General features: G+C 41.4%; 1 protein-coding gene across 1 annotated transcript in view; it reads left to right on the top strand.

Annotated features, from left to right (window-relative positions):
• Positions 1-7836: 7836 nt before the first annotated feature.
• LOC308274181 (lutropin-choriogonadotropic hormone receptor) overlaps positions 7837-14362 on the top strand; it is a gene marked incomplete at both ends in the record, with an annotated part of 55053 nt that continues 48527 nt past the window's right edge. Inside the window, one exon of the mRNA XM_080711680.1 lies at positions 7837-8000. Within this exon, the coding sequence (XP_080567806.1) occupies positions 7837-8000 (164 nt within the window). The remainder of the gene's footprint in view (positions 8001-14362) is intronic.

The following is a 14362-nucleotide window of genomic DNA, read 5'->3' as shown; positions in this document are numbered from 1 at the left end:
TTAAGGACTGATTTTTCTATGTCTGTGAGGAATGATCTTGGTAGTTTAATGGGCATTGGGTTATATCTATAGATCACTTTTGGAAGGATGGCCATTTTAATTATATTTATTCTGCCAATCTATGAACATGGAAGATCTTTCCATCTTCTAAGATCTTCTTCTATTTCTTGTTTCAGTGTTTTATAATTTTCTTTGTAGAGATCTTTTACCTCCTTGGTCAAGTTTATTCCTAGGTATTTTATTTTCTAGTGGGAGATCCTGAGTGGAAGTGTTTTCTGAACTTTTTTTCAGTGGATTTATGGTTGGTGTACAGGAAAGCTTCTGATTTTTTAAGATTGATTTTGTATCCAGATACCTTGCTGAATTTGTTGATCAGTTCTATAAGCCTTTTGGTTGAGTTTGTTGGGTTTTCTAAATATAGTATCATGTCATCTGCAAATAGTGAAAGCTTAAGTTCTTTTCCTATTTGTACTCCTTTGATTTCCTTTTCTTGCCTTATTGCTCTGGCTAGAGTCTCTAGTACTATATTGAAGATAAGTGGTGATAGTGGACATTCTTGTCTCGTTCCAGTTTGGGGGGGGGAATTCTTGAAGATTTTCCCCATTTAATATGATGTTGGCAGTGGGCTTATTGTAGATTGTCTTAATAATGTTGAGATATGTTCCTTCTATTCCAATTCTCTGCAGTGTTTTTATCATAAATAGGTGTTGAATTTTATCAAATATTTTTCAGTGTCTATTGAGATGATCATGTGGTTTTTGTCTTTGATTCTATTTATATGATGAATTACATGGATTGATTTTCATATATTGAATCAGCCTTGCATCTCTGGGATGAACCCTACCTGGTCATGGTGTATGATTTTCCTTATGTGGTTTTGAATGTGTATTGCTAGTATTTTGTTTAATAGTTTTGCATCCAAGTTCATCAGAGATATAGGCCTGTAGTTTTCCTTCCTTGAACTGCCTTATTCGGTTTGGGTATTAGTGTGATGTTGGCTTCATAGAATGTATTTGGGAGAGTCCCGGTTTTTTCTATTTCGTGAAATAGTTTGAGTAGTATTGGGGTTAGCTCTTCTATAAAGGTTTTATAGAATTCACTTGGGAAACTATCTGGTCCTGGGCTTTTCTTTGATGGTAAGCTCTTTATTGCTGTTTCAATCTCTTTGATTGTTATTGGTTGGTTTAAGTATTCTATATCTTCTTGACTCCATTTAGGAAGGTTGTATTTCTCTAGGAAGTTGTTGATTTCCTCCAGATTTTCCATTTTGTTGGAGTATAGTTTTTCAAAGTAGTTTCTGATAATCCTCTGGATTTCTACGCTGTCAGTAGTAATGTCTCCTTTTTCATCTCTTATCTTCATAATTTGAGTTATTTCTCTCTTCTTTTTAGTTAGATTGGCTAGTGGTTTATCAGTCTTATTTTTTTCAAGAAACCAGCTTTTGGTTTTGTTGTTTTTCTGTATTATTTTTTTATTCTCTATTTCATTAGTTTATGCTGTAATTTTAATAATTTCCCATCTTCTGCTGGCTTGGGGGTTCAATTGTTCCTGATTTTCAAGGGCTTTGAGGTGTGTCGTTAGGCTATTTATTTGAAGATTTTCTGTTTTTCTTATGGGAGCACTCAGTGCTATAAATTTTCCTCTTAATACTGCCTTCAAAGTGTCCCGGAGGTTTTGATATGTTGTTTCTTTATTTTCATTTGTTTCTAGAAATTTCTTGATTTCACCTCTTACATCTTCTATGACCCAATCTTCATTGAGAAGTGTGGTGTTCAGTCTCCACATGTTTATGTTGTTTCTCTGGGTCTTCTTATAGTTGATTTCTTGTTTCATTACATTATGGTCTGAAATGACACAGGGAAGTATGTAACATTTTTTAAATTTACTAGTGCTCATTTTGTCCCAGGATGTTATCCCATTTTGGAGAAGGTTCTGTGAGCAGCTGAGAAAAATGTAAACTCCACTGTAGTTGGGTGAAATATTCTCTATGTGTCCAACAGGTCCATTTGGTTAATGGTGTTCTTTAGTTCTGAGACATCTTTACTGATCCTTTGTCTGGAAGATCGGTCTAGTATTGTGAGAGGTGTGTTGAAGTCTCCCAGTATTATTTTGGGATTTATGTGTGACTTCATGTCACAAAGAGTTTGATTTATGAAAGTAGCTGCTCCTATGTTTGGGGCATAGATGTTGATTATTGTTATTTCCTCTTGCTGGATTATTCCTTTTATCAGTAAAATGTGACCTTCTTTGTCTCTTCGAATGAGTTTGGGTTTGAAGTCTAACTTGTCTGATATCATAGTTGCTACTCTTGCTTGTCTTCGAGTACCATTAGCATGGATTACCTTGCTCCAGCCCTTTACCTTGAGTTTTTTTCTATCTTTACTTGTAAGATGTGTTTCTTGTAAGCAGCAGATGGATGGATTCTGGATTTTAATCCATTTTGCCACTTTATGTCTTTTTATTGGGGAGTTGAGGCCATTTACATTTGGTGTGATTATAGAGAGATAATTTTTAATTCCCAACATGTTAAGATCTTATTTCTCTTTGAGATACTGTTTATTCTTCTTTGCTTTGTTGTCTGCTGGATGGGAATTCTTGTTTCTTTGGTTCTGGCGTGTATTACCCATTTCCTGTTTGCAGTTAATCTCCTTGAGTATTTTCTCTAGCGCTGGTTTTGAAGACATAAATTCCTTCAGTTTCTGTTTGTCATGGAAGCCTCTTATTTCCCCATTTAATTTGATGGATAGTTTTTCTGGGTAGGAAATTTTTGGCTGGAAATTGTTTTCTTTCAGAGTTTGGAATATATTACTCCATGCCCTTCTAGTTTTCATGACTTGGTTTGGGAAGTCTGGAGTGATTCTAATGTTTTGCCTCTGAATGTCACGTGGCCTTTTGTTTTTGTTGCCATTAAGATTCTCTCCTTGGCTTCCACATTAGTCATTTTGACAATTATGTGGTGTGGGGATCCTCTCTCTGATCCTGTCTAAAGGGAGTTCTATAAGTTTCCTGGACCTGTGTATCGACCTCTTGCTCTATGTTTGGAAAATTTTCTGCTATTACTTCCTTGAAGAGATTATTGATCCCTTTGGTTTCACCTTCTTTTCCCTCCTCTATTCCATTTATTCTTAGGTTAGCTCTCTTAAAATGGGCCCATATTTCTTCAATGTTAGATTCCTGCTGTCGGATTTTTTTTCTCTAAATTAGAAACTATGCGTTCATTTTTGAAGTAATCATCTTCAAGAAGCAAGATTCTATTCTCCATGTGTCTAATCTGTTGTTTATACTTTGAATTGAGGCCTTTATTTCAATGATTGCATCCTTTATCTCTTTTTGACTCTCTCTTAATTCTTTTCAAAAGTCCTCTATTATTTCTATAGTTACTTTCCTGGTTTGATCTTCTAGAGATATCTGGATTTCTGTGTTATCAGATTCTGATGTTGTGGGGTTGTGGGCATTCACTGCTTCATTGTTATTTCTCTTTCCCATGATTTTGGAAGTTTGTGCCTTCTCTGGGTTCTTCCCTGGGTCACTACTAGTTCACTTAAGGTGCTCTGGATCTTATGTCTGTGGTATCTCAGTCCCCACTACTCCTTTACTGGGTTGTATCACAATGTCTCAGACCCAGGGAGTCAATCGAGGCTGCCTTAGACCATGGGGGGTGCCAAGTTGGGCGTTCTCCAGCAGGGAGTTGTGACTATGGTGTGATGTCTCTGCCACCGCCACTCCCCCACTGGGTTGCACTGCTAAAACCTCCGACCTAGGGAGACTATCTGCGCAAGTCCCTGGGAGTGCAGTACTGGGATTTCTCCCCTAGTGGCCACAATTTGACTCACGGTTGTTGAGTGTGCTGATGGAGCTGTAGTGAACTCAGTGGATTCGCAGCTGCCGTCGCTGGCAATATGGCACCACTGCCATGCCCTCAGCCGTGATGCGGCGTATTTCTTCTCTGGTTTTGAGCTCCATTCTGAGTCCCTGCCAGGTGTGCTGTGCCCGGCCCTTGGGAGCTTTAGATGTTCCCTGCGCCAAAAAAAACTGCTGACTGCCATTCGGCTGTTCAGCACCTGCTCACCTCAGCTCGTTGTCCACCCCTCCTCTCTGGATCCTGGTGGCTGGTTGAGTGCGTTGGTCTTCAGCCATCTGGTGAACTCGCCACTGCTGCCGGCAGTAAGGCACTGCTGTCGCGTCCTCGGCCGTGAGGTTGGCATAGTTCTTCTCTGGTTTTGAGCTCTGCTGAGTCCCTGCGGGGTGTGCTGATCCCAGCCCATGGGAGCTTTAGATGGTCGTTGCACGGGAAAAACTGCTAACTCCCGCCCAGCTGTTCAGCAGCTGCTGACCTCAGTTTGCTGTCCACCCCTCCTCTCTGGCGCCTGGTAGCTGGTTGAGTGCATTGGTCTAGAGCCATCCGGTGAACTCGCCGCTGCCGCCAGCAGTAAGGCGCTGCTGCTGCATCCAAGGCCGCGAGGCCGGCATACCTCCTCTCTGGATTTGAGCTTCATTCCGAGACTCCCTCCTCTCTGGAGCCTGGTGCTGCTAGGCAAGATGTAGCCTTCACTGTGGCTCCGGCTGCTCAGCGCTGCAGCTCTGGCTGCTCTGGCCGCTCCGGCAGCTTCGCACCACAGTTCTGGCCACTCCGTGCGCTCCAGCTGCTTAGCGCCGCGGCTCCGGCTGCTCCGCTGCTTTGCTGCTCTGGTGTCTCGTTTTTCCAGCCCTCTTTTTCTCTGTCGCTTGTATTTACAGTTTTTGCTGGTGGTGTTTTCTGGCTCTGAAAGGCACTGGTTTTGTGGTAATAGAGATAGATTGTTAGAGGGACTTGTAAGTGCTGCTTTTCTCCATCTCCATCTTCCCAGAAGTCAGATATTTTTATTTCTCTAAGGTAGAATAAACTTTTTGTGATTCCATGTAATTAGCAATCCTGTAGGTCATGCTGTTTTGAATTTGTGTGACAAAAGTAGCTATAAGCATAGTTACATAAAATAGAGGCCCTTCAGATTTAAAAATAGTCACTCTAAATAGGTCACATATTAATGAGTAGGAAAGGCAAATTTCATCATAGCAAATATAACAAACAATTTGATATGATTTTCTTGTAATGAGTACATTGTAAGAATGGAGTAGTGATAATTAAAATACAACTAAAATTAGTCATAGATGGAAAAATTTATAAAAACTCATTCCATTGTGAACTTTCATCCACAAATGAATGACCTCACCTCCTTAGAAAAAGGAATATATTTCCAATCCAAGACAAACTATAAGAAGTTAATATATACACTTTGATTTCTCCCTTTAGCAATACTAAATACACTGAATCCATGCATTTTAGAGGTAGGATTGTGGACACCAACCCTCTCCTCCCATAGATGAAAGAAATAAAAGACCAGGTCACATGGCTGAAAGCATAACTCCAAGTATCCTGATTGCCTAGTTCTTCTACTAAAGTACACAATTACTAATTCTTCCTAAAATATCCACATTCTCAAAGATTCAGTGGTGATTTGAAACAACCATTTTATATTGTATGTAAATTATATATCAGATAATTTATAGAGTAAAAAGAAAAGGCCACATAAAACTTAAGAAGTGGGATAAAAACCATTCACCAATTTAAATCATTCATTGCTTCTTTCCTGCAATGCAGGTTACATGGTAGAAACATTGGAAAGGCCTAGGGCTATGTTAACATCTCTACCAAAACCTGACAAAGCTAAAAGAGGGGAGACATTATGTCCCCTTAGTAGCCATGGATAATTTCTTGATACTTATGCAAATAGATCCAATGTTGTTGAGAAAAAACAAGCAAGGCTATTTAATAATATTAATATATAATGCCAGGCGTGGTGGCACACACTTGTAATTCCCATGCTTGGGAGGCAGAGACAGGAGGATTGCACAGGTTCGAAGCCAGCTGCTCTAGCTTAAGAGACCTTGTTTCCAAATAAAAATATAGAAAAGTAGTGTCTGTGAGTGTAACCCAGAGGTAGGGCTTCCAGGAACACGAGTACCACCAAAATAATAATAATATTAATATTAACATATTAATGTATGCTTTCATCACATAATTTACTAAGCATCTGCTACAGAAGTGAGCTTGGGTTTCATTTTTTTTTTATTTCTATTGTTCAACAGCTATATAGAGAGCACCTACTAGGAACTAGAAACTATGACTAGAAACTATGATGTGCCCTCACAATACCAAGATTGACTAACAAGAAAGCAAAATTCTACACACAACTACAATGTTTTGTATTGCAGGCTACAGAATCAGGTGCAATGGCCAAACTACTACCTATGTTGAGTAAGAGAAGGCTCACAGTGGAAATAGCACTGCACTGAGTCTTGAAGTACAACCAGGAGTTCACCTGATGAAATAATGAAAAAAGAAGAGAAAATCATTCTAACTAATGGAATAGCATGTGCAGAGGTATCAAATGTGAGGAGTCATCAGAAGCAAAGATAAAGGGATCCAGAGAAGACCGTATTATAGACAATGCATTAATTCTGTGACACCTAGCACAATGTGGGTAAAGCCAAATGATCTTTTTTAATGATAATAATCTACCATCCTTGATCAAGGTGCTATAAACTGGAACTGGCTTCATAAAGAAATCTGTTCTAATGCTTTCTGTCTCTAGAGCCTTAGATGTTTCCCAGCTCTCCAGCACCCCCACCCCTCGCAGCAGGACTTCTAGGAAGGATTTTCAGGGTCCAAACAGAATCTTTGGAAGGAAAAATGATTAGTGATCAAATTGGGGGAAAAGTATGTACCCCCACGGTTACTATAAGATCTGGTCTCCTTAAAAAAAAAAGTCCCTAGGTATAGAGATGATTACATAGCTGTGCTTTTTGCATTGGTAAGAAACAGTGAGTGAGATAAGATTTCAGGGAAGTCACCTGCTTCTTGGGCATGTCTTTCTCTCTCTCTCTCTCTCTCTCTCTCTCTCTCTCTCTCTCTCTCTCTCTCCTCTCTCCTCTCTTTATTATATGTGCAAATACCTTGCTGGTTTGACATGAAACGTAGGCATGATGTGAGAGGCAGAGAACCTGTCACAAGGTCTAGCCTATATTAAGCCTTTCACTGGGCCAGCTGTTGTACACAATATAGTAGTTGCATTCATTCATTCATTCATTCATTCATTCAACAAATCTTTATCCAGGACTTAGCATGTAGAAGCCAGAAGGAATACAAAATAAATCTGAACAGTATTTTGCTCTCATAGACCTCAGGCAAGCTCTGGTGGAGATACAAGACAGACCCAAATAGCTGGCTATATTGTAAGGAGGAGAGGAGTTGCTATCAAGAGAAGTCACTGGGGAAATTGGGGGAGAGAAATGACTTGTAAGTTTGGAGGGACCTGGTTGGGGAGAAGGAGAGAGAACTTGGCCTTGGGTAGAAAGAAAAGAAGAAGCTCCATGTACGCTCTTTCTCCCCTCCTAACGTGAGTTCGGGCAAGAATCCATCTGACCCTCTCACAGATGAAATGAGGCTCCGGAAGTGCCTCAGATTTCCCAGATTCAACCTCCACTCCTCATCCAAAGCATTCGCCTACCTATTAGCAGTCACCCGCTGCTAATCAGTGGTAACATCACTCTGTCTCCTAAAACTGGGGCCATTGTAGGTCCTGGGAAAGCAGCAGAAAAGTGGGATGAGTAGCTGGCCACCATCCCAGGTCGAGGAGAGCAGAAACATAGAAGGGGGCACGGGAAGAAGGGAGGAACATAGAAGGGGGCGGGCCAGCCGGGACGGTGGGAGGCTGGACAGGGAGGGGCGGGCGGAGGGCGCGGGCTGCCCTTGGGACCATCCGGCCCCGGCCCCATCGCAGGAGCCCGCACTCAGGCATGGGGCGGAGGGCCCCAGCGCTGCAGCCCCTGCTGCCTCTGCTCCTGCTGCTGGCGCCTACGCTGCAAGGAGCGCTGCGGGGGCCGCGCTGCCCTGAGCCCTGCAACTGCCTGTCTGATGGCGCCCTACGCTGCACCGGCCCGCGGCCGGGCCTCATCTGCCTGTGAGTAGCTGGCTGCCGGCTTGCTCAGGCCCCCTGCTGTCTGGCTCCTTTGGCCTCATTTGCTGGGAGCTAGCTTAATAACACTTTCCCCTTCAAGCCTTCCTACACCCTTTGCTTGCTGCTGCTGCTGCTGCTGCTGCTGCTGCTGCTGCTGCTGCTGCTGCTGCTGCTGAAGGGAACTTGGTGCATTCTTACCAGCCAGCAGTGGTCTCTGCCAGAGAAGCCTTTGGGGTCTTTGAGCCTTGGGCTAGCCAGGTCATTGGAGGTTACTGTGGCACCCTGTGGTCATCCAGAAATAGAGTGCTCAGCTCTGGGCCCACGGTGGCCGATGGTCGGCAGGGACCTTCAACATCTAGCTAATAAGTGAAAGGTCTCCTCCTGTCCACTTCTGCAATGCCACCACCTCCACAGGCACAGACACGATTCAGGGAAGGCACATATCAGCAAGCAGGTGGAGGGCTGTTTCTGAAGAGATGGGGTAAAGGGGCAGGGAACCAGTATATCCTGGTATCACCAGGTTTCCCTTTTTCCATTTAGAAAAATGCTCCATGTCTTACATGACCTTGTTTATATGAAATGGCCAGATAGACTGAAAATGGGTCAGTAGTTCCCAGGAGTTTGAGGGAGTTAGGAGCAATGGGTGACTGCTAAAAGGTATGGGTTAGGTGTGATGAAAAATGTCTTGAATTAGATTGTGGTAATGGTTGCACATGAACATACTAAAAACCATGGCATTGTATACTGTAAATTGGTAAATTTTATGTTACATGGCTTATATTGCAGTAAAACAAAAGAAAAGAAAGAGAGGAGGGATACCACAGGGATTTACTCTCCCTGTGGAAAGCTGGGCTTCCCTCTGTAGAAGAGTTAATGGCCTTCTGGTAATAGTTGTAGCCGAGAGAAACAATTTAAGGGCAGAAGGGCTTATATTAATTAGTTCCAATTAATTATCTCATCAGTTCTGTTCCTGAAGGTGATGACCATGCTGATAGAATTTGTTTCAATACATCTACTAATCCATGGAACCTGCCTTCCAAGCCCCAGTTCTTGTCTTTCGGTGACAAGCTTCCCATGTTGCTTATGAATTATTATGCCACCAGCAGCCTTGCTCACTTGCCTGCTACTCCTACAGATTAGGAAAAACTAAGATCCAGAGAGGCTGAATAACTTGCTCAAGGTCCCACAGCTATTGCATAACAAAGATAGTACTTTATCTATTAATTGTCCTTTTAGATATGTTTGTCTTTGCAAGAAAATTACCCTTTTCTTAATTGGAAAAATGATAATTAAAAAAAAAACCACTCTCAACTTCTCTAAATCTGGTACCAGTGGAGGAAGCCTTTAGCAGGGGAGGTGGAGGAACGAGGGAGTCCTTGCTCCACTGGGATTAAGCTCTTCACTGAAATCCCACAGTGTCTTCTGCCACCACATTCAGGAGAAAGATGAAGAGAAAAAAAAATTAAATATTTATCTCATTGCTACACCACACTGTTTAAAGAAGCCTGGAACCCGTCTGAAGATTTTACAGTGCTAACTAGAGTTCAAGAAAGAGGTGGGAGACAGGCACAGTAAAACCACAGCTGGCAGGTCTGGTTCTCAGAGGAAGCTGTTTTTGCAGGCTCTGGAGCCCTTTATCATCCATGAGCTATTATGGAGAAACCTCTGCTTCTTCCCTCTACAGAGAGCATACCCTTCCCATAAGCACCCTCTCTCAGACATTTAGAATCCTGAGTCAGGCATGGTAACTCTCCTGGTGTCCTGTTTCCTATAGACCAGATGGCTGAGAGGTGAGCTGGTCTTTCAGGAGAGAACCCTATAAAGGCCAAGCCTATGTAGGCTAAAACAGGTTAACTTTGGGCAAAACACAGTAACTCCAAATTCCATATGACAGAGATGCGTATGCAGCAAATAGGAGGGTTGTTATTTCAAGGGAATGCTTCTCAAGATGTGATCCTGGGCCCTCAACATGATTATCACTTAGGAAATGTCAATCATGCATTCTCAGGAATGCTGGAGGCAGCCCTAGCTGCCTCAGGTGAGCTTCCCAGGTGATTCTGATGCTTGCTAAAGGAGAGAGACAAGGTGATGGTACCCATGGAGGAAATCATCTTGGAGAGCAAGATTTATATTTTAAACTTTATGTAGCCATATACGTCTCTTCCTCACCAACCAAAAGGTATAAAATTAAAATCCTAAACTCAGAGTCACATAAAATAAGCAAGGATGAAGAAAGTTTGTGTTTTTAAAAGAGGAACAGAAGCCAGGCATGGTGGCACATGTTTGTAATCTCTGTATTTGGGAGGCTGAAACAGTTGGGACAGCCTCAGCTACTTAGGCCCTTTGCAACTCACTGAGACTCTGTTTCAAAGTAAAAAATAAAAATAGAGCTGAGAGTGTAGCTCAGCAGTAGAATGTCCCTGGGTTCCATCCCCAGTACCACAAAAAAAAAAAAAAAAAAAAGGAATAGAGGAAAGAATTCATGGAGAGAGACAGACTGAAGATACATGGAATGAGGGTGGAATGGAAAAAGCAGCTTAAGAACATAAGAGATGGGCTCATCTGAGAGAGAGTAGAGATAGTTCTATATCCTAAGGAAGAAAGATGGATGGGAAATGGCCTAACTCAGTATTGAGACAAAGGACATAAAAAGTGGACAGGCTCATACAGGCATCGCTGTTCTTGATGATGAATGAATGAAACAGTAAATAATCATTAGAAGATAGAAAAATGCTATGAATAATGGGTCATCAGATATTCATTTTAAAAAGTCAATTATGAGGAAAAGGCTTCCAGGAGAACAATGTGGTCTTGCACTTACTTGTCCACAAGATTTGACTCTGCATAGAGAAGGCACACCCCAGGGCACTGAGGTTGGAGGAAGTGAGCTCACACCTCTCCAGTCATCAGCACTCTCAGCAGATGCAGTCCATACTTTAGTCATTTCAGATCTTGATATCTCTGCCTTTATGATCTTCATCTAATACTCAGTATTTACTTTAATAAGAAGTGGAAGCCGGATGTTTCCAGCTGAGATGGAATGAATGCAGGTTCAAAGCCAGTACATAGCAAGACTCTGTTTCAAAATGCCCTGCTTCTCCCTCCACATATTAGCTTTGATAATCCATATTTACGTACACATACCCTACCATAGGTAAAAAACAAAATAGGGCTGGAGTTATAGCCCAGAGGTGAAGACACCTGGATTCAGTCCCCAGTACTCAAGGGGAGAAGAATGAGGAAAGAGGGACATGGATTATCATTGCTTTTCACTAACAAGCTTGCTGCTTACAGATTTTACACTATTCAAATTGTTCATCTTTTTCCTCACCTTCCATATTTTATTAAAAACACAGGTATTTAAAATCTAAAATATATACAAGAAATAGCCCCTTGAATTTTTACTTATTTTAATTCGGGGAAAATAAATAAAATTTTTGTACTTAAAAATTCTTTTGATTTTTTTTATTAGCTGCAGGCAACTGGGAGGGAGAGAAAGAAAAAAATCTCATCTTGCCCATGTTGTTTCTATGACAACAGAAAGGTTTATCTGCTTGATATCAAAACAGCTTCTGAAAAATCTGTTAGAAAGAAAATGCTATAAATAATTATGGCAATTTATTTTTGAATGTTGTACCTCCTAAACAAAGATTAGACTTTTAGACTGTGTTATGAAACACAATCCAGAGACTCTAGAAGTATAAAATGTGTGCCATGTCCCAGGAAGACGTCTGAGGTCTCCTCCTGTCATCCTTTCTGACTGTCTTCCTCCTCTCTCGCCTCCAGTGGAAGTCAGGGTCCAGAACAGTGTTCAGTTCTGTAACACTGATTTCCAAAGTCAGCAACACGACTTCCCTAGGGGAGGCTAGGCCCATCCAGGGGTGTAGCAGTAGCCTCAGGTGAAATTACAGAACATAGAATAAAATTAAGGGGGCAATGGAAGCATCTGGAAGGTTGCTGAGTAATTTTTTTTTTTTTCTTTCTGAAAAAGGGGCAGTAAGGCAATAAGGTTGGGAATCTTTGCTAGAGGCACACACATGTTGAGGGCAAGGTTGTTATCTTTGAAGATCCCATGATTTAGGCGGAAACACACCCCAAGAGCCTGGGGTAAGTGGGAAAAGAGGCCATGAGGCTTGAAGGAATTTAGAGAGTAGGTTAATCCCTATGGACTAAAGTCTCCCAGGGAAGGCTTCCTGGGCCAAGGGTCAGGAAGCTGAACCTTGAAGGAAAGCAGGAAGAGTCCAGGTAGAAGAACCACTGGCTAAAGTAGGCTGAAGAGTCCTGCTGAAAATCAAGGATTAAAACTGAATGAATTCTTCCTTCTCACTGCTTCTCTTTAGGTTCTTCTCAGGAAACATTTTTGTTAAGGGAAGATATAAAGTCATCAGAAATCTTTGACTAATTTCCCAGAGGGTTGTACAAAAATAAAAAGATTCCCAATCTGTAGTGCTTGACTAATGTCTATCTTGTCTTGGGTGACTGGTTGAAAAGGCATTAAGACCATAATAAGGGCTCACTTCCCCATGAAGCCTTTTTGAGGTCTGCGACACCCATGCCCTGCTCCCTGCCTCCAGCTTTTCCCTCCACATATTGGCTTTGATAACCCGTACTTGCATACACATATCCAACCATTTGTGCAATGTATACCTTTTTTGCTAGAACAAGTTTTAGAACCACATTACCTTAACACTTGGGCCAGATAATTGTTGTGGGGAATGTTTAATAGACTACAGACTATTTTTTTGTATGTGGTACTGGGAGTGGAACCCAGGGGCTTTTCTACCTCCAGACTATACTCCCAGACCTATTTTATACTTTATTTGGAAACAGGGTCTCACTAAGTTGCTGAGAGCCTCACTAAGTAGCTGAGGCTGGCTTTGAACCCATTCCATCCTCCTGTCTCAGCCTCCCCAGCACTGGAATTACAAGTGTGGGCCACCACTCTCGGCTCTAGACTTTAGACTATTTAACAGCATCCTAAATCATCCCGGCCTCTAACCACTAAATGCCAGTAGCAGTGCCCTTTCAAATTGTGACGACTAAAAGTATTTCTATTTTTTTTATTTTTTATTGGTGTATTATATTCATACATCATATTGGGGTAAAAAAAAAAACTTGTGTGTACATACATGTACACATCACTGATTTAACCCCTACTCAATTCCCACCCCATTCCCTTCCCATCCCTCCCTCTTTTGCTTGGCTTAGTGGTTGACTTCGATATGTTTAAGTACATTGTGTATTTTAGAGATTTTCCTTCTCCCCACCTCCTTTCTCCTCCTTTAGGTTGTCTTGTTTGCTCCTCTATAGGATTTCTTTTTTCATCTAGAGTTCCTCCTATGACCCATTTCTCCCTAACTCTCACATATTAGGGAAAGCATCTGATTTCTTATTTTTGGTGACTGACTAAACTCACTTAGCATAATGTCCTCCAGTTCCATCCATTTCCCTGAATATGATGTATTTGAGTTTTTTTAATGGCTGAGTAAAATTCCATTGTGTACATATCCCACAGTTTTGTAATCCGTTCATCTATTGATGGACATCTTGGCTGGTACCATAGTTTGGCTATGGTAAATTGTGCAGCTATGAACATAGATAGACGTGCATTCGTTTGGTAGTTTGGTTTCCTTTCTTTTGGGTAGATACCCAGAAGTGCTATTGCTGGATCAAATGGTAGATTTGTTCCCATTCTTCTGAGGATTCTCCATACTGTTTTCCAAAGTGGTTGTACTAATTTGCAATCCCACCAACAGCGTTTTAGAGTTCCCCTTTTTATTTTTTTTAACAGGGTTTCAATAAATTGCTGAGGTTTTCACTAAGTTACAGAGGCTGGTTTCAAACCTAAAATCCTCCTGTTTCAGCCTCTGAAATACTGGGATTAAAAGTGAAGACTGGGCATATATCCCCTCAATAACAGATGGCTCTTCTTAGAATTGCATCAATAAAGCCCAAGTGAAAAGTACTGATGTGATTTGATTGGTGGGCAGCACATCTTTCCAGGAATGAAGTATCTAGTCCAGATCTACCCTTGAACTGCCATATTATTTCAGAGGAATCAAATTTACCTTTCCTAATTTAGGATTGAGGGGTTAGATCAAAGAACTTATAATCAGCCCCTTCATTCTGACTCATGTGCCTAACACAGTGCTTCAAGTAGTAGTCAAACAAGAATAAAAACATCTGTCTGTATTTTTAAGACACATTCCAAAATTTTCTACTTCAAAGCTTAACATAATGAATGCCTATCTATACTCACTTCATATTTTATTTTATTTTATTTTATTTTATTTTATTTTATTTTTGGTGGTACTGGGGTTCCTGGAAACCCTTCTACCTCTGGGCTACACTCCCAGACCTATTTT

This window comes from Muscardinus avellanarius, assembly GCF_963383645.1.
Source record: "Muscardinus avellanarius genome assembly, chromosome: 15".
NCBI classification, from domain to species: domain Eukaryota; kingdom Metazoa; phylum Chordata; class Mammalia; order Rodentia; family Gliridae; genus Muscardinus; species Muscardinus avellanarius.
This window is presented reverse-complemented; position numbering and strand designations above follow the sequence as displayed.